The sequence below is a fragment of the Protopterus annectens genome, chromosome 2.part1 (genome assembly GCF_019279795.1).
Source record: "Protopterus annectens isolate FY-2018-M chromosome 2.part1, PAN1.0, whole genome shotgun sequence".
NCBI lineage: Eukaryota > Metazoa > Chordata > Ceratodontiformes > Protopteridae > Protopterus > Protopterus annectens.
Window position 1 is genome coordinate 575,606,065 of NC_056729.1, and position 24,270 is coordinate 575,630,334.

At 37.6% G+C, this 24,270-nt stretch overlaps 1 protein-coding gene across 2 annotated transcripts in view; it reads left to right on the forward strand.

Moving 5' to 3' along the window:
* EPHX2 (epoxide hydrolase 2) overlaps positions 1–24,270 on the forward strand; it is a 3,146,492-nt gene that overhangs the window by 325,147 nt on the left and 2,797,075 nt on the right. For both annotated transcript variants that reach the window (XM_044062350.1, XM_044062351.1), the window contains exons 4-5: positions 14,285–14,475; positions 22,361–22,483. In XM_044062350.1, coding sequence (XP_043918285.1) covers positions 14,285–14,475; positions 22,361–22,483 — 314 coding nt within the window. The remainder of the gene's footprint in view (positions 1–14,284; positions 14,476–22,360; positions 22,484–24,270) is intronic.

Sequence of the window (24,270 nt, forward strand, 5' to 3'; positions counted from 1 at the left end):
TATATTTAAGCTGGTGAGCTTATCTATAATGCCCGAGTGGGGTATTGTATCAAAGGCTTTTGCGAGGTCCAGGTAGGCTGTGTGGACCACCTTCCCCACGTCAATGGCCCTGGTGACTGTTTCAAAGAAATCAACCAGGTTTAAGAGGCAGGACCTGCCCTTAACAAAGCCAAACTGGGTAGGATTCAGTGTCTGTAGGTCCCCAATATCTTTATTTATGAGGTCCATGATGATCCTTTCCATAGCTTTGCAGACCAAGCTAGTCAGGCTTATGGGGCGATAGTTTCCAGGATCCGTTGAGGCACCACCTTTGTGGTGAGGGACCACTGTTGCTGTATGCCACTCTTTGGGTACAGATCCTGTAGTAAGGCTGAGATTGAACAGTAGTTTTATGTTTGGGTTTAGCTCTTCTTGGTGTTCATGTAGGACGCAGCCCGGGACACCATCTGGTCCCATTGATGCTGTGTTTTTTGCTTTGGAGAGGGCAGCTCTTACCTGAGCATCTGAGATGTCAGGGGGGCAGCACTCTGCTGGGATAGATATTTGCCCTTTTGGTGGGGGAGTTTGCGCTGAACCTGTCAGCTAGGATGTTGGCAATGTCTGTGGGTTCGTGTATTTTTGTCATTTTGGACTAATTCTGAGCATATCTGGGAATTCCCAGCCAGGTTCCTAACATAACTAAAGAAAGCCTTGTGATTATCCTTGGTGTCCTGTGCAATTTTTCTCTTGAAGCTGGCCTTAGACGATTTTATGAGTGCCCGTGGTTTTGCTAATACTGATCAGAGATGCCTTCCCTTTTTGGGATTTTGCTCTATCATGTAGTAGCTTCCTCCTTCTATTGTATAGTTTGTTTATGGCTGGGGTCCACCAGACAGGACGTCTGCCTTTGGAGGATTGGGTCTTGGTTTTATTTGGGATTGCATGATCCATGCATTCCTGAAGGTGTTCATAGAATGCGTTTATAAAGGATTCTGCGGTCTAGGCCGTATTTTCCACAGGCCCAGGGGCTTTGAAGGATTCCACCTCGGTTTTGAGGCGTGTGAAATTTGCTTTAGAGAAGTTTTTCACTGTGGTTTTCTGGGAAGGGGGTGGGGTCGGGATGTGAATATCCAGTGAGATTAGTTTAAGGTCTGATCTTACCAGTGAGGGATACACTTCTGGTCTGGAGCACAGAGTCCCCATGTTGGTGATGATCAGGTCCAGTATGTTTTCCCCTCTTGTGGGACTGGTAAGAAGTTGTTCCATAGCATTTGAGTTTATAAATTCTAGGAACCTTTGGGCTAGGGTGTTGGAGCTAGAGTAATGCTCCCAGTCTATATTTGGGTAGTTGAAGTCACCCAATATAATGGTGTTTGGAGAGACCTTCATATTTTCCAGTGTTCTCAGGAAGGCTGAGTGGGGTTCCTGGGTTTGGGAGGGGGGTCTGTAGCAGGCTATAAACTGGAAGGCAGTTTTACCCACTGTTAGTTGCACATGGATAGTCCCTGATGCTTCGTGCTGTGCCACCAACCTGGAGGTGTTGGTATCTTTGACGAATATTGAAACTCCCCCTCCTTTTGTGGTTCGGTCCAAGTTTTGGGGCCAAAAAGCATGGTATGAGGTATAACCTGGTAGTGCTGGGGTGCTCTCGGGAGCCTTGAACCAGGTTTCTCTTACTGCACAGATATCGATATTCTCCATGCTAAGGAGAATTTTGAGTGCGTGCATCTTGATGTTTAGACTTCTGGAGTTGAGTAGCATTACTCTTAGTTTCTTATCCCTTGTGATACCTATGGAGGTGGGTTTGTCTTTTGAGCCTTGCCTAAAAAAGGCACTATGGGGGTAGGAAGAGCCTTTGCCAATATCTGAAAGCCCAGGGGTGACAGCTGCAAGCCGTCCCTAACGAAGCATCGTGGCTTGTCGAGCATGTCATTCCAGGCTGACAGGCATTGGATCCCCTTTGAATGACACCAATACTTAATCCAATTGTTGAAATTGATCATCTTGTCTTCATATTGTGGCATCATTCTTGGTGAGGGTAAGATGCTACTCAAGGTCAGGGTTATACCGGCCTGGACTACATGCTCAGAGAGCTCCTCTATGTCTCTTTTCATGTAGTCCAGGGAGTTACGTCTCAGGTCATTCACACCAACATGGACAATGACTGAGTCATATTTGTACTTGCCTTGGAGTGACCTGAGTGCTTGTGTTATGTGGCGGATCCTAGCGCCCGACAGGCAGCTCACCATGACCTTCTCCTTGTTCAGCCTGGTGGCGGGCGTCAGTGTGCCTGGCGACAGAGTCACCTATTACAAGTGTATCAGGTGTGTTGTTTAGCCTTAAGGGCTGTGACTGTTCGGCACACTGGCTTTGTGAGCTATGTGTTGCGCGTGTTTTGTTTTGGGGTAGCGGTTGCTTGGGTGTCTGCTTTGGAGGTCTCTGCTGCTTAGGCAGATTTTTATTTAGAGCCTCCGAATATGTTTTTGTGTGTTTGTGTTTGCTTTGCTGTTGTGGTAGGTCTATGTGAGACTGGAATTGTAGTGAGTGTGGTTTCCTTCTCCTCCTGACTGGTTACGCCAGTACTGAGTTGAGAGAGCTTAGCCTCCAGTTTGGCTATATGGTTGCATCTCTCACGGTTTGGAATTTGTTGGGAGGAGAAGTGGGTTGTCTGTGTACATGAAGCAGTTGTAATATTGCCTCAAGATTCCCAGATTCACCAGCTGGACCAGAGAGGAGATTGACAACTGACCTTTGGACATGCTAGAATAGTATTGGGAATTCCTTTATAATTGAAAAAAAGGGCCAATGGGGAACAAGGTACTCAAGGGGAGTTTGTGAGGGTGTAGTGCTTTTAATTTTTTAGTGCTGACTTATATAATTGCTTTAGTGAGCAAGTGCCAGGTAACTTAAATGCAAAAATGACAAACAGTAACTTTCTTTCAAGTGAAACAAGGAAATAAGTACAGTAAGCAATGCAGATATCACTAGGGATCCACAGAAGTGCTGAAAAGCTGCATTTTAGGTGGAATTAGCGTTTCAGGGAAATAACAAGCAAACAAACAAGAAGCTTGTTTGAAGGCACCTGCATTTTGAGTTGGTTGTGCAAAGTAAAGTACTTTATTTTGTAAAGGCTTGTAACTCTACTGACTTACTTTCTACAATAAATAAAGATAAAATGAAATACCACACACACACACAATAAATAAAGATAAAATGAAATACCACACACACACACACACACACACACACACACACATATATATATATATATATATATATATATATATATATATATATATATATATATATATATATATATATATATATATATATATATATATATATATATGTAGGGGCCCATATCAGTTTAGCGAATGTACATGGCACTGGAAATAAAAACTGTTGGATAACATCATTGAAATCACACAAGAATGAAATTTTAGAATGCCAAAATATATAACATTGAAACACCAACTACAGATGTCACACACCACACCAGTGCTTCTGAATGGAGATTGCAGTATTGTGAGGATTGGGAAATTTACCCTTTTCCCCACTGTAGTATACTTTTGGAGTTAATATATATAATTTGCAGCAGGTGTGGAGGTGCAGGAGTGCTTGCCCCTTGCAAAAACATTGAAAAAGGTAGATTTTTGTTTATAATTTTTGTGTTTTAAATGCATAGATGATGTCACGGAAGTCCTTAAAGCTATAGCGGCTGTTTTGCATATGTGGAAATGAAAGTTTTAAAGTAAATAGACATAAGTCATTTTAAAGTTCAGAATAAGTTAAGTTATGGGTTGTTATGCAATACACACAGATTTTTCTTTTCATAAAAACATTAAGGTTTTGTTCTGATTGTACGCACAAATGTGTGTAGGATGTTGGGATTGGAGTGTAACATCCATAGCTGGTTTTTCGGTGTTTGCATTTCGGTATTAAGTTTCGTTGATGTGCGATTTCGATGTTTTTGTCTCAGCGATGTAAGGTGTACATTCGGTAAACTGATAGGGATTCATAGAGATGTATACAGATAGAGAGAGAGGGCTTCATAGAGATATATACAGATAGAGAGAGAGAGGGATAGCTGTAGAGGGAATGCATTTGTTGATGAATTGGGAAGCACGAAGTTCCCCTTGTAAGATTGTGTAGAGGCACTTCATTTATTTTTCTGCCAGCCTTTTCCCTTAGTTTGTATTCATTAATTTTGTTCATTTCATTGAAGCCTAAGATGTGTGGTGTATGACTGTGTGAGTGAGCGTGGAATAGGGCTTTACTTGTTTCCGTTGTTGTAATGAATGATATATGTGATGAGTTCTTTTTAAACAAGTTAGGTAAGTTTTTGCATTATTCTAGCAGGGAATTGAGGGTTGTGGAAGGATGTCTTAGTTGCGCGTTTCAATTTTCTCTTTGGCAGTTTTTACCTCTGCTGCCTGACTATGACCATCCGACCTTCTCTCTAGGTCAACTGTCATGTTATTCCCCACCTATAGGGCAAGAGACAACCAAGAAGGGATGTCACTAAGGCAGCAATCAGGAGTGTTTTGGTATTTGTGTATTTTGGTGCCAGCATGAATGCACATTCATACCCAATGACTCAGCATGCAATATGTAATTTTGTGAAGCACACAACATCTGTGTGTGATGTGATCAGTTGTCAACCCCCCCCCCCCTTAGACTGGTCCTTCTGCTTGATCTGCAGTTTTCGTAAGGGATTCTACCTCCAGAGTGTGTGCTGTTGAACACATTCACCCCACCTCCTGAAGGCAGATGAGCAGGCATACATTTCATCATTTATCTCCACCCCTATGCTAGCACCTGAGAAGCTAATCAAACTAGGGTCACTTGGGTTTTAGTTAGGGCTCTAGTTCTCCATAACGACAGGGATATGGTTTAATTTTAATTACCTTTATCTGATTTTTAGACCAGTTATTTTGTAGAGGATCCATTTTGATGGCAATATTGGTCTTGATGGTTTGGGTTTCATATTTTTATATAAACGAAGGGCTAAATTCATTATTTAGGGGTTCTGTTTGTGAAGCAATTGTGCCCTTCTTTTGTTGGTTAGTGTTCATTTTAACAGAAATAATGTGTTAGATTCAGATCTATTTGTTTTTTTTTTTTTTTTAATTTCCTTGTTTTGTTATTTTTTTTTGCTTAACTCCAGAGTAAAGGTTCTGATTGGTATTGGGTTGAATGTTGTGCATGAGTTGTAGATAATTACAGTCTTGAGTGCATATGGATACACAGATAAAAATATGTGCTTCCTATGACAAAAGCAGTAATTTATTTAACTGATATGTGGAAATGTTCAATATATATATATTTATAGTAAAATCCAAAAAAGCTGCAAGGAGAGCAGACAGGTGCATGGAGGCAAACTACACCTACAGAACTTCCAGAAAGTTCTTCCAACACTCAGTACATGTAGTACTCCTTTAATTACAAACAATGGCAACAGCAAGCCATAGTTTCACCTTTAAACAGGTGTTTTCAATGTAGATGATTAATATCGATATTGATATATGCATATAATTCATGTAATATAAAATAGTTATATCTGGAGGTGTATGAGCTGGTTGATTTCAGTTTCATTGAAATGCATCTGTAAGAAAAAGATTGTGGGATAGTGATGGTAAGGATGCTTCTCTTAATCCCATCTGTTGTGTGAGCTCTAAGTTCATATATTTAGAGATGCAGGGGTTGTGTGATGTTTTATTTTACTTTAATTGTTTTTTCATTCATATCGGTGGCTAGTTTCAGGGAAGTAAATTTATTTTTGTGTTTTTTTATGATGCTTCAGTGTATAGCATATGGATAGCTGGTCAAATTGTAATCAGCTTTTACAATGAATGTACTTCTGTTGATTGTCTATTGACTGGCCAGTAGTAGCATCATTGATTCACATGTATGAATACGAAAAAGAGTTTTATTACTTGGCTGCATGACCCATACATGGAGGATTGAATTCCAGAACCACTGTGATGGCAAACATATATATATTTAGTGCAGTTAATGAATGTGTTTGCCAAAGAAACTTTACTACTCTGTTTCTCTGCCTCTTTCTGTAAGATTTTATTTGTATATAATATATATATATATATATATATATATATATATATATATATATATATATATATATATATATATATATATATATATAAATAAAATAAAATACGATATACACAAATCCACCTACTCAGTGCCACACACACAGGCAGTTTTATTTACGCACTGCCACAATTATGTTTTTGTATGGAAACATGAAGTGCCTTAACACTTTTAACATTTTTACAACACTTCCATTCTGTTTTCTGCTGTTTCCATTTGATTCTAATCCTAACAACTTGACAGAAATACAAGACAGAAATACAACACACAAATAAATTGGATCAATCCCAGATCTTAACCAGTTTGCTAATGATTAAAAAAATGTACTTTGAGATCAAAGCTCAAGAGGCTAATTTGTTAACTTCCTGAAGACAATAATGTAATTTTTGTATATTTCCAGTTCACATCCTTACCTCCTTATGGTGTCCAGTCAGTTTTTCGGCCTGGCTTCTTATGTCATAATACAGTATTAGAAATTGCAAAATGGTATTAACAAAATGACACTAAGATTATTAATCTAGGATGTCCTACAGTAGAGAAATTAATGTTTCACTTTTTATTCATATTTTCATATTTATGTTCATATTTTCATAACTGAGAGCCCTACTTGTTGTTGAGGAACATGGTATATAATGCTATGGTGGGAAACAGGATCATTCATTGCCGATGTCCATTCATATCACACTGTACCCGAGATATTGCTAAGTGTCATCAGTTATTAAACACAATTTTTATGTGTATATAATGCTTCAAAAATAAGTGACTTACTAAACTGTTACATTACATCAGATGAAATCTTATATATTATTGAAAAGAACTGCTTTTCATATGTGCATTGCAAGTTGTATATCTTTAGTTATATTCAGTGTTATTTATATATTCAGAGTTATTTATATATTCAGAGTTATTTATATTGCTAATTATATAATACACATTTTCATATTTCTATAAATATCTCCACAAACTGCGGTGGTGGTGCTGCGGCAGCATTGTCACTTCACAAATAGACGTTGTCCTGTTTGATTCACAGCTAGAGCGTCTTCTGTGTGGAGACATGCATGAATGGGCATACCTTTGTTGAAGGTTGTGCGTCAGGGCTGGCAACTCGGCACATAAAAATCTACTGCCAATCATTAGCAGACTGGAGTTCCGCTGTGGCGACCCCTAACCGGGAAAAGCCGAAAGACACAACAACAACATCTCAGCAAACACTCATAGAAGAATTTTCTGTCATGAGAAAGCTGATGTCTGGTTAACAAAAGTGTTCTGACAATAAATGTCTAGTTAGCACAAGTTTCCAAGATATGACAATTTGTAAAAGTTTAAAAATATATAATTTGGTGTTTGTGTGCATTATAATATGTTACAGTATTTATGGAAAGACTGTAAATGCACAGACTATTAACACTGCAAAGAATACTTTTTACTGATAACATCGGTATTTGTAGAGTCTAAATAGATTTTACTGTTTACAAAATATGTACATTTCTTTATCTTATGCTTTTTAAGTTTATTTTTCAGAAAATGCTCTGGAATACTAGATGTATCAAGGCTGCTTGAGTGTTACATTCTGCACTGCATAGGTGTTAATGAGTTAAATCTGTTTTGAGAACATATTTAAAGATAGGTAGGATGATTATCCCAGTCATAATAATTTGTAACACACAGCGCTTTAATTTAGTTCAACTTCAGTTTTGTGCTTTCTAGTTATTTTCTGTTTGCAGACATGTTGTGATTTAACTAATGTAAGCATGCACCTTGAATCTTGCAATCCACGTGCTGCATTTCCCCTGTCACAGTCTTACATTTAATAGTTTTGGTAACAGCAGAGAGATGATGCAGACTGCACACTACTACTAGAGAAAGCATTATCAGATTCTATAGGTGTGCTTTAAGTTACAGTTTGTTGATTAACCTTAACAGTATTTTACGAGCATACTGTTGCTATTCTTGACTATACAGTATTCTGGTATGTGTTATATTCTAGAACATTACAACAAATCAGTTTAGATGGTAACCATTGTTTGTTGTTTTCAAACAGATCATTATACTTAGAAAAATGATTGTTGTCCTGGTCCCCTTCAGTAAAACACATCATACCGAATGATGTTTGATGACCTTTATTAAACTTCCATAACATGGCTTTGATAATCAATATTATTAATTATAACTGAACATAGTACAGCTGATTTTAATCACAGCATAAACATCCCTGTAATGTTAATCAGAGCAGCATGACTTTACTCATCCTGACCCAGTAAGCAGCATCCATACCTCTGCTCACTTACTTTAGTCATGAAGCACCGTTCAACAACTGACATCACATACCATTTATTAAATTACATATCTCACCAAATCCTTTACTATGATGCAGCATCTGACAACTCACTTCATATACCACTTATTGAATTGCACAGCCCACCAAGTCCTTTACTTATGAAGCAGCGGCCAACAACTCACTTCATATACCATTTACTGAATTACCCCTCAAACCAAATAGGCAGTGTCCTTACCTCTGCTCACTTATATTTACAACTTATTGCTTCCAACTGCTCACTTTCCTTCCCCAACTTATTGAAATAAACATAAACACACCAGATGGGGAAGAGAAGAGGGCAAACCTGTCCCTCTTCTCCACCCACCAGCCTGACCAGGCTGTTCCTCCTCACTCTTACCAAAATTTCCCACAACCTAATCACTAAGCGAAACATCATTTGGTGTACCTGTCCACTGTAGACCATACTGGGTCCCCATCAATCAAAACCTCTGTCATATCATTAGCAAAAACACCCATTGACTAAATGGTTAAAATAATCCTTCCTGCCATCCAATCCACCAAACTAACGCCCCAAATTATAGCCCCCAACCCAACACCTCCAGTCACAGTTGTAAGAAATGCAAATGGCAATGAACCCCCTTCCTCTCCTTATAATGCTCTGTCCAACATTTCACTTAACTATAAAAGGGAACCCAATCACCTACATCCTTCTGACTACCAGCCCCCCAATGCCACATCAAATTCGAGTAACACTGGCCACTGAGCAAACATCTCTGCTTAATCTTTCCACAGAAAAGTCAACCCAATTACCACCCCCCCCAAAATCCAATCCGTAATAACCATATCGTGACGCCACCCCACCTGTGGACAATTCCAAACTCCCCTTAAACAACCCCATCTACCTTCTCTACTCTGCCCTTAACTCACATCAGCCTAACTTGCCTCCATACTACTCCCTACAGCAACAAGCCTGAAATGGCTTAATAAGCAGCTAATGGTAGTTTACCTGAGCCATTCACTCCAACCAAGTAGCATCCAGATCACTGACTGATGTGACTGTACTCACCCTTCTACTACCTCACTGCCCATCATTCCAGCTACTGCCACAATGTCCGATAAACACTAATCCCTCATTGATCTGTAAAACAAAAGAAACTGTTAATGCACTGCCATAAACCAAAATATCTTAACATTGAGTGCTATCAAGGGAAGCCACAGCCATATCCCCCTCATCAACTCTTTCCAATGTAAACCTCCTTTTTTTTTTATATATATAGCCCGTTTAACCTTCACAGTTGAAGCTGGTAATAAGCCGTAAGCCATTAGTATGTGTACCACATTCTGATCATCTGCTCCTCTTGGCTTGTAAGCAATGACATAATTGATCAGCTCTAGAGACATACATACCTCTCAACCTCTTGGGCCAGGTAATGTGGACAGAGCCCATACTTCTAAATTTCTTAGAGCAATAAGTGTTCACAGGCCATAATTTAAAAGAAGGGCCAATGTATCCTCTGAATGGTATAAAGTGGGAAATTCACGTGTCACTATTTTCTAATGTCAGTCTTTAATGCTTTCCCACTACGAGCCAAACCACTATGAAAGACAAACCCAATTATGAAGCAAAATCTGAACATTCTGTGAAAATCTATACAGTTGAAAGGCATGACAATGCCTCAATATAAGGACCACTTTTAAGCGCCCCCCCCCCCACTTGTTTACCCACCTTTTCCTTCCACTGGCTCTTTGTAAATTGAAGTTTCTTAAGGGGGGTATGAAAGCCGAAACACAAATGGCAGAGCACCCTTTCTGAGTGCAACTCTTCCTGATCTATCCTACGCCCACCATGTTATGTAAATGGCCCAAAACATCAAGCAGAAACCCCAGAGATGCTGCAACCATGTCACAATTGTATGGTATGTACCCAACCCCAACTGTTACCCTACTGCCACCTCTGATGCACCAACTGAATTACCCATGCACATCCAATAAAATTCTCTGCTGTCCGTCACTCCTTGTATCAACATATAGCCTTTAATGCAATAAAAGAATATCTGGGCAAAGCCAAAAGAATGGGAGAGGGAGTGACAAAAGCCCAAACAGAGCCAGCATGAAAATACTCCTCCCCAAAACTAGAAAGCCGGTTATAACAGAAGTGCCTGTAGTACCCACAAGTATGACCTCAGCCTGGTCTGTGACATCACTGTTCCTTGTTAACAGGACAGATTTGTGTTCCAGAGACTCCCCATCTGTGGAATGGCTTCCCTCTCCACGTCCACTATCTCCTTATCCCTTTTCAAGCACAAGCTGGTTAACTGGATGAGAAACAAAATGTACACCCCTGGGATTCCAACTGTGTGCTTGTTGGACTGGCTTGCATTGTACCTAATCAGATAACTACTGAGGCTGTAAAAGTGATAGCAGGTGACCTAAAACTACCCATAAATATTTTGGACATGGGCACTAATGCTTTTAGCCAGCCTGTCAATATATCAAAAGAGGTTATTCCCATAACAAGAAAACCAGCTGGCTCAACAATGTCCAATCCTGTACTTTGTTCGGTAGTAGCCCTGACACCAAAGGCCAGCCTGACCCTCCTACCTGCTGCATGTCCTCGCCAACTAACACACCATGGACTGTTAACGGCCCGCTAAGCAAACTGTGTACAGACACTGCAGGTCCATCCTGGGCTGCAGACCTACCATTAAGAGCCCCAGAAATAAATTCAAGGCCTGCACTCCACCATGAACGAGACGTCAGCAACCAAAACCATAGAATTACAACACACCTCAGCCTGCCATTCCACTGCATTCTCTTCAGCAGTCTCCTACACTTCACAAGCTGCACACACCATATTCCATTTATCCATACCAATCCTGCACCATTAGCAATGACACAACCCCTCTCACATGACGGCCACCACTGATCTGCACCATGAAAGCCCCAAACACTAGCCACCGAACCGCATAGCTTTAATTTCTCCAAGACTTTTAGGTTTCTAATACCATGGCAGAAAAGAGCCCATTCCTAAGTCAAAGTATAACTAAATTTTATGAATTTAGTATTGTTTCAGTCTTTGATGTTAACTACAGGCTTGCCACTTCACAAAAAGCAGAAGCTGCTTCCATCTACACAACCTCCACCAAAATAACCCCGGCAGAAGATCACGAACAACCGGACCACAAAACAGCAACTTCTCCTAAGGAAACCACCTTTCTGCACAACCAGCTCCAAAGTTCACCCAGCCCTAACTTGGCTGCACTACCTACTGTAAAAACTGATGGGCACCAATGGAAGAAGGTCGAGTTTTTTTTTTTTTATAAATATATATGTCAGCTCACTCCCAGAACAGTAAAGATGTATGCAGTGAGCTGCCAAATTAAGCATCAACTATGCTCCTTGAAATTTAAACAGTAAATACACCAAGCAACTAGAAACATGGCTATAAAAGGACTACTGGACAGCATATTCTGACTGCTATGCAGAAAGGAACATCTGTCTGAATCACCGATCCAAAGTTCCACTCAATGCATACTGCTAATGAAACGCCTCAACGACCTAACTAGCAAGTAAAATTGAAAGAGACAGAATGCATTGTTCCTGTGTACAATATTCTGTTATCTGTGGCTCATACTCATAATTATGCTCACCTGCCCTTCTGATGTAGCAGAATAAATGTGCATTAGAAAATGGTTCATTAAAACAAAGTATATGATAACCATAAAATGGCATGGAAAACACTTTGCTAAACTACTTTGCACGTAAACGTTCTAAGAATTGCTTCCGAAACTTTCTTTCTTTCTATGCTGAATTTCTCATAAGCTATTTCATTAAGCTGTATCATGATTTTACTCTTCTGTGAAAGATTTTAATAAGATAACTTGAGAGGTATTTAGAAAAAAGTATGAAGTGTTAAGAATGAAGTAACTTTGTTCAAAATAATTAATAGTTATACAAAAAACAGCCCTGGATTATTACCTGTGTGCTTAAAAACATTAAGAACTTCATTGCATTAATGTGTATGATCATTATCCAGATTGTTTAAGTAAATATGATGGCAAAGAATGTAAATATAGTCCAAAGATATGCACTTCATGAGAGATTCAACAGTACTTAAATCATTGGAAGTTACTCGTACAAACTTTAATAAAGTACATTTTTGGGGTAATTGGAGGTGAGCCGTGCTACAGCAAATCTTTAGAATTTTCAGCAGATAGAGATTTACTGATTGTTGATGGATCTAGGGGGCTGTTTTTTGAAGGATGTTGGATATTGATATTGATATTTGAAGTAAGAACAATAAAACTAGAAGAGTAGTAATTGATTATTTATGTTTGTGATTTTTTTCCTGATTCAATGAAGGTTTTTCCATTGCCTAAGTCAATTATGTCTTGGAAATGAACATAAAGCATTACAAAGTGAGTGAGAAGATTCATTCACAGTTATAATGAGCACCCAATCATATTTCTGCATTGATGATAATTGTACACAGTTTACTGATGGAACGTTATAATTAGTTGAAATCAGCTTTAACAAAAGAGCATTTAATTAAAAATATATAGATTCTTACTGCTCCCCTTTGAGCAGAATTCTGTTTCAATATATTGAGTGTTTAGAGGGGAGTTTTGTTTTGCCTAAAACATGTACTGCACTTCTGGAAAATACAATAAGCAGTAATGCAAAACCTGAAAGGTGTTATACAGTGGGTAAGGCAGTGCAAGTAAACCTAATGCCAGACGTGTCATGTGGGTTCTATATTAATTCATTGAAAACCAATTCCAGTGAACAATTCCAATTCCAGCGAACGGCAATTCATCAAACACAAACCAGCAAATGGCCATTCATTGAACGTTCACTTCAGCAAATGTTTTTCTAACAGAAGAGAATTACTTGTCCCCCACATAATGAACTGTTACACAAATTACATTAAATCAAACCCACCAAGGTGGGGTGCTGCACACCTACAGCCCCCTATTTATATATACCAGCTTTGAGATCACACTACAGTGGGTAGAAGGACAAATTCCCTAATGCTGGTCAACTATTTTCCCTTAGAAAAATGTTCACTAAAGTCAATGTTTGAAGAATAGCTGTTCATCGATTTGTGTTCGATGAATGGCCATTCGCTGGAATTAGTTTTCCACAAATGAATGTATACCCATCATGTATACTACCTATAGTTCTAATGCTGTGGATATAATTGCAAAATGCTACATTTTCTGTAAAATCAGCCTCCAGTGAATAGCTATCATTCATGTTATCTTAATAATGAAGAAAAACTATATTTGATCTTTTGGAAGAAACCATCTGAACTTGTTCTACAATGAATCTACATTTTTGTTGATGGCGCTATTCCCACTTTGCTTGTGGTCCATTTTATGTGTACCTCAAAACTCTGCCAGTCTTTTCTCAATAAGTTTACAAAAGATGTTTTACATCTGCCTGAATAACAACCAACCTCTAGTAACACCCCTCCCCCCCACTGCATTACAGTGTCAGTCCTTGACAACTAATTCAAGCCAATTATGTGGCTATAGAAACTACAGTCTTCTGATCTTCCAGCATCAAACATGGGTGTGGCGCTTGCTGTGCAACTGTTACTAACACGTTAGTTGTATTATCTGGTACATGGTTATCTTTAAAGTGCACAATCTGTTGCCTACCGAGAATGCATGAGAGACTGACTCCTGTAAAGTAAATCTAACTTACATTCTGGGATATATTAATCTGATCAAATGCAGTAGACCTATATTGTAATTGTATTGCAAAAGTAACTGATGACTTAACTGATGTCTGATTTTGTAGCAAGATTTAAAATCAATGTTCTTGTCATATCATATGCGACACTGCATTTATATTTTGTTTATGCTTCTCTAGTCTTAAAGAAACTTAGATTGTATGTTTTCTCATGCACAGGTTTCAAGACGTGTGTCTTAACAAATAATATTCTTGATGACACTGACATGAGAGCAACCACAGGGCAGGTGTTGTGCATGATCTCAAGGCACTTTGATGTACTTATTGAGTCATGCCGAGTTGGTTTGAGGAAACCTGATCTGGAGATATACAACCTGGTACTGAAGGCTCTGCAGATGGAACCACAGCAGGTGAGTCTTGTTTGAATGCATTTCTAGAGTAAAGCGTCATCACAGAGCCTGTACACCTGGATAGGAAGCAAGGAGTTAGGTGAATACCATCAAGTCCCGCTGAACAAGCCTTCATTGTTTTGTAGGTTAACAGACTTGATAGTACAAATTACAAAAAGTTTAATGTTCTTTCATGCTTCTGTATCACTGAAGAATACATCTTACTGAATAAAGATGAGGTGCCTTATGAGTATGTCAAGCAGATTAGATGGAAAGTGCCTTACAAAAACATATTTTTTTAATGTTCTATTTAATAAAAACACTTTTATTGAATTATCACATGTGACATAGGTAGACTTATATTTATATAAAAGGAAAAAAAAAAGCAGTAATATGTTCACAGTTACAAGCATTATACGTCACATAAATTCTGTAAAATATAATCAATCCAACATTGCATAACTTGGTCAATTCATTAAACCTCATTCCTCCTCCATAACATTTTTCTGCATGTATTGTTCCCACAATTTCCATTTTTTCTATGTAATTTCCTCCTACCCTTTCGTAAAGATCCCAGTTCCATTTCTCTGTGAACAATATTCACTACTAAATATAAAGTTGGTTTAGACTTTGATTTCCATTTTCTATGAATTTGCTTTTTTTGCAGCCACCAGAATTAAATTTAACAAGGCCTTACTATATCTAGGCAATTCAGATCCTGTATCCCACTTAAAAAAAACAAATAATTTTTTAGGTGCATGAATTTGCTCACCCACTACTTCTGACAGACAACTCTGTAGGGAATTTTTACAGTCTGCCCAACTCATTATATTCCCAAAACATATATTCCCAGTTAACCTTTTTTTTCCCCACCATACCTATAACATTTTCCATTTAAGTGAGGAAAAATTCTTTGAAGTCTGCTTAGAGTATAAAAATACATATGCAAATAATTTCAAGCAAAAATCTTAAACTTCAATACGTTGTTGCATACTTGGGAGTCATACATATATCCTCCTATTGTTTCTTTTTGAGTTGCTTATCCAGCCTCTCTTTCCAGTCTTTTCTAACCTCCTCTGACAGCTGTTGTACAATAATTTATATGCCCTATCAACTCTTCATTTTAACAGCAGCATCTGTTCTAGATTCACCTACTAGTGCAGGTTTTTCACTTAGCATTTCCATATCACTTTCTCTTTGCCTATATTATGATATCAATCCCTTCTTGACCTCTTCCCATTCTATTACCTTTCCCTCACTGACTATTTGTTCCCAATGCCTTAGTTCCCTTGCCAGTTTCTTCCAGTAAATTCGAGCCTCTTCTTGATGATTATCTGTACCCCTACCTGTAGTCATTACTATTGGCCGAATCTCCTTTCTACATTCCCATGTTGGCTTAGATCTTGGAATAGTTTCCACTACTTTATGAGTATGATATTCTGGAAGACTGTTGTTATCCTACTTATGGATCTGCATCCAAAGTCCCACGCTCTTCTTATTTTTTGAATCCCCATTCTGCTTGAGTTATGTATTAGAGCCTTAATAGTTTAGCAATAAAATATCCCTTCAAGTCAGGTAATCCTAAACCACAATATTCTGTTGGATGGATCAACTTATCCCACTTGACTCTTGCCTTCTTCCCCGACCAGATAAAATCCTTCAACTCTTTATTAATTGCTATCCACAAATTCTCCTCTTGTTGATAAAAATATGTCTGACCTGTGTATAAAACTAAAGGGCCTAAAAGCATTTTACTGCTTGTATCTTGCTATCCATATCCATAGACAAGAGCTTCCAGTTTCTCAGTTTTTATATTATCTTTTTAGTGTCTTGTGCATATCTTTAGCTGGTAGAGAAGAATCCTTTTTAACCCAGACTCATAAATTCTTCATTTTATAATGTCCTCATAAATATGAGTATTGCTGAACCAGTTCCTGTTTGTTTTAACTTTATTACTTTTATATCCTGAAAAAATTGAAATGGTCTCAGGATGTTCCCCAAGAATGAGATGTCCTTTCCTGGTTAGATCAGTTAGAATGTAATATTGTCTGCCAAGATTTCTTGATTACCACAGCAATTATATTCTTGAATTTCTGAGTTCCTTATTTTCTTTGCCAGTGGTTATAAGTGTAATGAAAATAACAAAAGTGAAGGAGGACACCCCTTCCTGATTTTAATGTTCAGACACAACTTATTAGAAAGGAATCATTTGGCTGCCTCCGATTTCCTCATAGACCCTCCAAAGTGACCTTATTATTGTACAAGGGAATGCAATCACTTCCCTTGCCTTACTCATAAAAATCCCAGCTTACTCTATCAAATGGTTTCTCTGCATCAAGACCCAACAACAGCAGCAGTATTTTCTTAATATTCTGCTTAACTGTGGATCATCAATTCTATAATATTTCGAGATGTTTGCCTCCCTTCCACAAAACCACATTGATCCAGATCTGTCAATTTTTGCTACACCTTTGCCATTCCTTTAGCCATTATAGATGTAAATGGTTTATAATCCTAGTATAAAATTGAAATGCTGTTATATTAATCTGGGTCTTTTGGGTCTTCACCATCTTTAGGTATTACAGCTACCACAGATTTTTTTTTCATGATGTTGGTGCTTCCCCTCCTTTAAAGATTCTGTTAAACAAAACTTTCTAGCTCTTTATCACTTTCTTCCCTCCTAGCTTCCAAACTTGTGCATGAATACCATCTATGCCTGGAGACTCCACAGATTGGTTATGCATCACAAGTTTTATTTCATTTCCTCATATCTTAATTTATAATTGCTGCGCCTCACCTACCTCTAATCTTGGCATAGTTAAGTCTTTCTTAAATATTATCATTTGTGCTCTTTCTTGACTTCCACATTATTCTGCGTTATACAAATTTTCCTAAAATTTCTGAAATGTCTCTGATACCAGTACAGGATCTCTGGTTACTTTTCTTGTTATAGACTCCATAAGTCTGGCACCATCCCTTTCCACATTGTGTTGTTAAGTTATTGTGCTAAACGTTTGTGCTAAACATGTTTGTGCTTTCAAGTTATTATAAAAAAACAGCTGCTTAACAGCAATCTTTCTAAACTTGTATATTTTATCCAGGCACTCCTTTATTTTCTCTTTAACACTCTGCAGTTGTACCTCTTCTTGTACTGTAAGATTCCTTTATCCTGCAATACTGTAACTTTTGTCAGCCCCTCTGTGTAATTATTTGTTACTTCTTAACAATATCTCTTTTTTCTTTTATTTCTACCCTATTTTTAAACTCCCCTTTCATGTTATCCCACTCACAAGCTGTAATTCCCAAAGTACTTTCTATCTTCTGTAATAACTCCCAAATAATTTCAGCAACCCATTCCTTAAATTCCTCTCTTTTTAACAGTTACGTGGAGAAATGCCAGTGTGTCATTTTTTACTTCAGTACCCTGCATTTTTATTTTAGTTGTTATTAGTCCATGATCTATAATAGCTATTGGATGTGTATCAAATCTCTCGACTAAATACATATGTTCCTATGAAATATAAATTAGGTCTAGTCTAGCTCAGATATTGTACCTTAGAAAATATGTAAATTCTCTCTAAATTGCTACTACTGAATTTGTCTTCCATACCAAATGTTTTAATAAACTTCTCCAGAAATTTCTCCTCTTTTATTATACTTTCTTTCTACCCCCTCCCAGAAACATCCTCACTGTTGCAAATCAAACTCTAGTCCTTAAAATATAAGTAACATTTCGTTGCTGAAAGCTAATTATTTCTCCAAAAATGTTACTTAATTAAGCTCCATAATAGCAATCATAATCCTCTTCCTTTGTCAGTATTCCTGTACTACCTCTAATCTGCCATTATCTTTCCCCCCTGTTGTATCACTGTTGGAGCTCCTCTCACAATTAATACAAGTACTTCCATTTTCCTTTGTCCCTGTAATTCTGCTGAATACCTATACTAAAATTCTTTCCTTATCAAATTCACATGATTATTTCTTTCCAAATGTGTCTCCTGCACCATTGCTATTTGCACTGTGCATTTCTTATATAATTCATTGTTCTTTCCTTTTTGTCTATACCTGTGAGGCCAATCACATTCCATGATCATATGGAAAGTGTCACTATTATGATAAGAAGTTATTATTTCCACCTATGATATGCAATAGCTTTTTTAGATGTTTATGTCCAGCTTTTGTGATATATGCAACCACTAATGTTTGGCGGGTTGATCTTTTATACAGTTGTTTCCTGTCATACTTATGTCACATTTATAAGACTTTTTCTTTTAATGAAAGCTCTCAAAAATACTCCGTAGCACCCCTATAACCTGCTAACTTAATGCAAACACACAATACTGTGTACATCTTCAAGTAATGAAATTTAGCCTCCTAATAGGAATAATTGTTGTGAATAGACAGCTGCAGACACAGGCATCATCTAACCTAAAGTTAAAGCCGTCCTTGTTAAGATGCATTTTGTTGCCTGTGCTTTTAGTTGCAATAACAGCTGTCTATTCCCTTCCCAGGTATTAAAAATCAACTTGTGTACCTTCAGAAGACACTAACTTTTATGTTTAAAGAAAGAAGTGTTTTGACTTTTTATTGCCCTGTTATCAGCTTGCCTCAGTGGAAACACAGGAAAAAGAAATGTAGTCCTCATCTGCAGAGTTATGAAGACACGATGAGCATTTATTGCTAAAGGAAAACTTTTCATTACATTCAGTGTTCTTGAATTTATTTGTTTCCACAGGTTTTCCCTTACTTTTGCATAGATTAAGATCCTTGGCTTAATCGATCAGCTCTGTGTGTTAGGATCTGTATACCTCAGCAGCCCCAAATCACAGCCTATTAACTTATTATTTGTCCAGGCTTTGTTCTCTTTTTGTTTTGTAGTGTCTACATTTCTTAACTTTTTTTCTTTTGTTCTTTTTTAGTTTTATCTCTTTACTTTATTATCTTTATTACACACAGCAACATCTAAAAATGCTTTCCTATATAACATGTAATTTATATCGTGAAAGGTTTCAGAGAAATACTTATTAGAAATTGTTTTATTTACAGTTTCCTTTTTCCTTTCTCTTCCCCTCCTCTCCATGTCCATCCAAGCATTAATGACATGAAATAAGACAAAAGCCTTTCAGTCCCCCAGAAGTTCAAGAAAGTCAACTGAAGTCAAGTCTTTCCACTTTTCCTTGTGCAGCCATATTTCACAAAGGTAATTGATGCTTTGCAATTTCAATTTATTTACTAATTTCCATGTTGCTGGTCATTTTCATGTTCAACTTCATTTCCCAACTCTAGACTCAGATCCAAGGTACTCCCAATTCTTCTAGTAAGCTCATGAAAAGTATCTCATGAGTATTTTCTGTTGGAACAAAGGAAATGGTTTCACTAGCAAAGTATCTCTGAGCTTTAGTATCAGAAGAATGAAAACCAGAAACCCATCCTGCTTGACAGCTCACCCCTTGCTGGACAAACTTTTGTATTTCTTCCTTAGCCTGTTCTGCATCAAAAATGGCATTGATACTCCTGGAAAATGCTCTGAAGACAGCTGGATACAGTAGTTTTAATCTCACACCTGCCTCTTGACATTCCCAATTGGTGGAATAAACTTGTGTCTCTTCTGCCTGGTGTATTCCCACAAATACTCTATTGTCTCCAACTTTTAATACTTTACCCTTCTGCCATAGTTGTGTTAGGATCAACTCTTTCTGCTGGTAGAATGAAGCTTTGATGCTTTCTCATGGTCAGATTTGGAGCGTACACACAGTATACCCTTTCAGTTAACAAATCATGCTCTGGAATACCAGTCCAGTTGCCTATCTGTGCCTCTGTAAAATTAATACAGTCCATACCTTCTAGTTTCCTTGGTACAGCATAAAATCTCAGGCTTTATCTGCATGCTCTGTTCTCTAACTCTACCATTTTGAAACTTCTTTTCTCGAGCAGTCTCATACTCAACCAGCCTTTTCAGCAGTTTGATCTCTGATTTTTGCAGATGTGTCTGTTCACCTGAAAATCTGTTTAAAGCTTCTTCCATTTTTTCTAGCCTTTTGTTACTTCAGTTGATATACTTCTTCAGTGTTTTATTTATTATAATCAGCATTTGATTTATTTTTTCTTCAAGATTACTGGAAGCCATGTATTGCACCAAAACTAGAGCTTAAATTGCTTTTTGCCCATCAGCTACAGGATTCTTCCCAGTCAGTATTTGCCTTTTCTGGTTGATTTTCTTTCAGGCTGTCTTAGTTTGCTGAGGATGCCTTGATCCAGTGGATCACTATGCAGTACTCCACTCATAATCTTCCATTGTTAGTGTATGCCCTGTTAACCATTGCCTTCAGAATTTCCAAGACAAAACCCCACCATTCTTTGGTACTCATTATAGACTGATTAGCATCTTTATAAAGTGATGTACCAAATAATCAAATCCTTTTGATAAAATTGAAACAAGACATGTTTTTATCTGCCTGGTCTGCTGCTTTTATTATGAAGACAGAACACTGCTAGGATCAAGCAAACATATTATAAATATGCACTATTTGTTCCACACAAGCATCAATCATTTTATACCTTCAGTTTGTACAGCATGTGAAAGTGTACTTGACAACCATGTGCAATGCATCTGTATTTATGGTGCAAGTTTATATTCTATTTGTTCTTTTTTGGGTATATGATCTTTTTGCCATATTGTTTATTCATTGATAATCAATGGTTAGAGTCATTGCAGGAAAAAGGTCTCTGGCCAGTCCATCAACCAGGTTAGCTAAAAACAAAATAGATAAATAAGATGATCATAATCACATGCTGTTATTACAATATATGGAGAACATGTTGACAAGGTACTTGTTCTTCTTTTACAGGCACCTTATTGGCATCCTTGCTATATGAAAACTTTTTCATTGGATCTTTTTCACCTGATTTTCGTTTCTTTGTCTATGAAAATTTGGTTGGGTCCATTTCTTTAAGCACTATAGAATTAGGCACCTTAGAACCTTAAGAGTTTCTTTCAGATTCCCCTTTCCTGTGTGAAAGGTCTGAAATGTATATTCTTTTTATAACAAGCCACCACCTACTTGTTGTGATTCAAGGATCATTTCATTTATTTTATTTGTCCTGTGTTAACTGGGTCACTAGGCTAGAGGTGATGCTTCAGGGGAGACCTGGGGATGTATTTATATCACCAGTGGAACTTTGGCCAGTGCATCTGGAACCTCAGTTTAACATGCCCTACTATTATTGTTTCCTTGTCTCTCCATGTGTGTCACGAGTTCAGCAAACTTGTAATCCTCCATTGTCGAAGGTGATTAGTTTCATGAATACAAATTGTTTATGGACATATATGTGGCCTCTGTGTGATCAGTTCATTGGTGTTCTCAGTTTTGATTTGATTAATGCATTACTTCCATTTTGTCTTGGAAGCAGAGGACATCTTATATTCTCATAGGCTCCTCACCTTTTGTATAGGTAGTTATCATTAACTGCATGTATGCCTAGTACTGGAATCACCAGTATGTTACGAAGTGTTGCTTCTGAAACTGAAGCACTCTTTGCTTCAGAACTAGTTGAAAAATATTATTAAAAGTGTAGCCATTTTGAGTGTTATATTTGAAAAATGTAAAGTATATGGTTCACCATCTTGAAAGCCTTTACAATATGATAATTTGAACCCATAACTATCCTAAGAAGCATGAATTTTGTATACTGTATATGAAACGTTGTGACTGTAAAGCAAGTGACGTAAACAAACCATGCTCACAGGTTCCCCTGACAAGAGAAAGTTATGCCTAATGAGTTTTACCTTATTAACAAATGAATGAAAAATGAAATAAGAATTACTGTAATAAAGGTAGGATTGCATACATCCTTAACACTCAGTATTAGAAGTATCTCTCACAATATTATAATCATTTCTTTTCAGGGTATATTTCTTGATGATATTGGTGCTAATCTAAAGCCTGCCAAGAAACTTGGAATGGCAACCATTTTAGTTCGAGAAACTGAAGATGCTTTGAAGGAACTGCAGACCATTTCAGGGGTACAGGTATGACACGGTTACTAAATTAAAAATGATTGCTTTAAAGGTCTGAAGGAAGAACCATAGGTTTCAGGCAAATATTCAGTCATGTATATTAATAATACAAGCTGGAGTATAATATTAGAACTTATATTGACTCTGCACAAAAACAATCATTCAGTTCTGAATGCATGGTTAACAGCAGAGGTATTTTTTTCTGTCCCTACTAAAATGACATTCAAAACATAATCCAGGAATCTCTCGTGGTTGGTCAACAAATGCACATGAGTACAGCAATTTAAAATGTACCTTAAGAGTATGACATATAATATATAGAGATTACTTGGCTTGATTAAACTGTGAATTATATGCCATAATACCGAAAACTGGCAATGTCATGCACTGACATTTTGAGATCAGTGCAGTTAGGATCTAATGGAAAAGTGTAGACCTGTCTGCTGTTGAGAGGAACACATGTGAATGTATAATCTTACTGATGTGGTTTCATGAGGGAGAGGGGTAATAATCTCATTGCTGTATCATGATTCTCAGTGTTAAAACAGTGGTGCTGTTGACTAGAAAGATAGTGGTCTTACCACCACAGGGAGCATCATCTTAGCGAAACAAAGGTCATCTATCATTTCTGCTGAGCCCTGGTAATGATAAATCAGTAGAATGTTGCATATTCCTGGAGCTCATGCAGGCAGAGGTAAACTAGTCCGATAGAAATAACACAGAGCTTACATATATTATGAAAGGGTATGGAGAGAATGGACTCTAACCAAGATTAGAAACCACCTTAGAAAGTCAGGCATGTATATGTAAAATAACAGGAAACAGAATATTGTGCAGAAATACTGCATTGTCTTTGGACAGCTGGGACTGAGGGAACTGAAGACAATGGGCAAAGACAAAAGGAGTGACAGCTGAAACTGGAGGAAATTGATATTAAAGTTGCAAAATACTGCTTCATAGAGGGCTGTTAGTGACATAATGCATGAGCTGAGGCATTGACATTAACTAATTAGCAGAGATCCGATGCGACAAACAAAGAAAAGGTGATAGAAGGCTACTGGAAGGGAAATGAAACACATCTTCATCACCTGTCTCATCTTCACATGTTGACATATGGCTGCAGGGCATTAACTTTATCATGAAGATTGTATGATTATAAATGCTGCAGCATTCAGTAGACTTGGCCATGACTTTATATCTGCGTAGTAACTGTAGAGCAAAATCTAACTGAAGTTTATCACTGTTGTCAAGCATGCATGCCCCAGATACTAATTCTGCAAATGTACACAGTTTAGCTTAAAAGTTATAAAATGTATTATTTTTTCCATTATCACTTCAAAATTTCCACTAAGCTATCCTACCATAGTCTCCGTCAGCATGAATTCATTTTCTTGTAATGGTAAGACCTGGGCGGAAGTGGGTCATGAATCTGTAATGTAGCAGTTAGTATTGTCTGTTAGTTGCCTTGACTGTCTAGTCATGTCTACATCGCTCCTTCAGACAGATGTTGAATGCATTAAAATGACAGGAAAGTCCTGGCTTCCACAACAAGGCACCTGGCTCCCAGCTGGAAATCTGCTTTCCAGTGATCTAGTGTTACCTGTCATGTTTTATCTTCATTGATATGCTAATATAATCAATTCACCATTTATCATGGCATTTTCATGATTGTAGAAAATAATTGTAATCGATAATAAAGGTGATAACTGTTGGGTTAACACAGTGACACATGGAGTAAAGCAAGCTGTAGAGACTGCACAGTGCTCTGAGTGCAAGATTCATAGGTATTACCCTGCAAT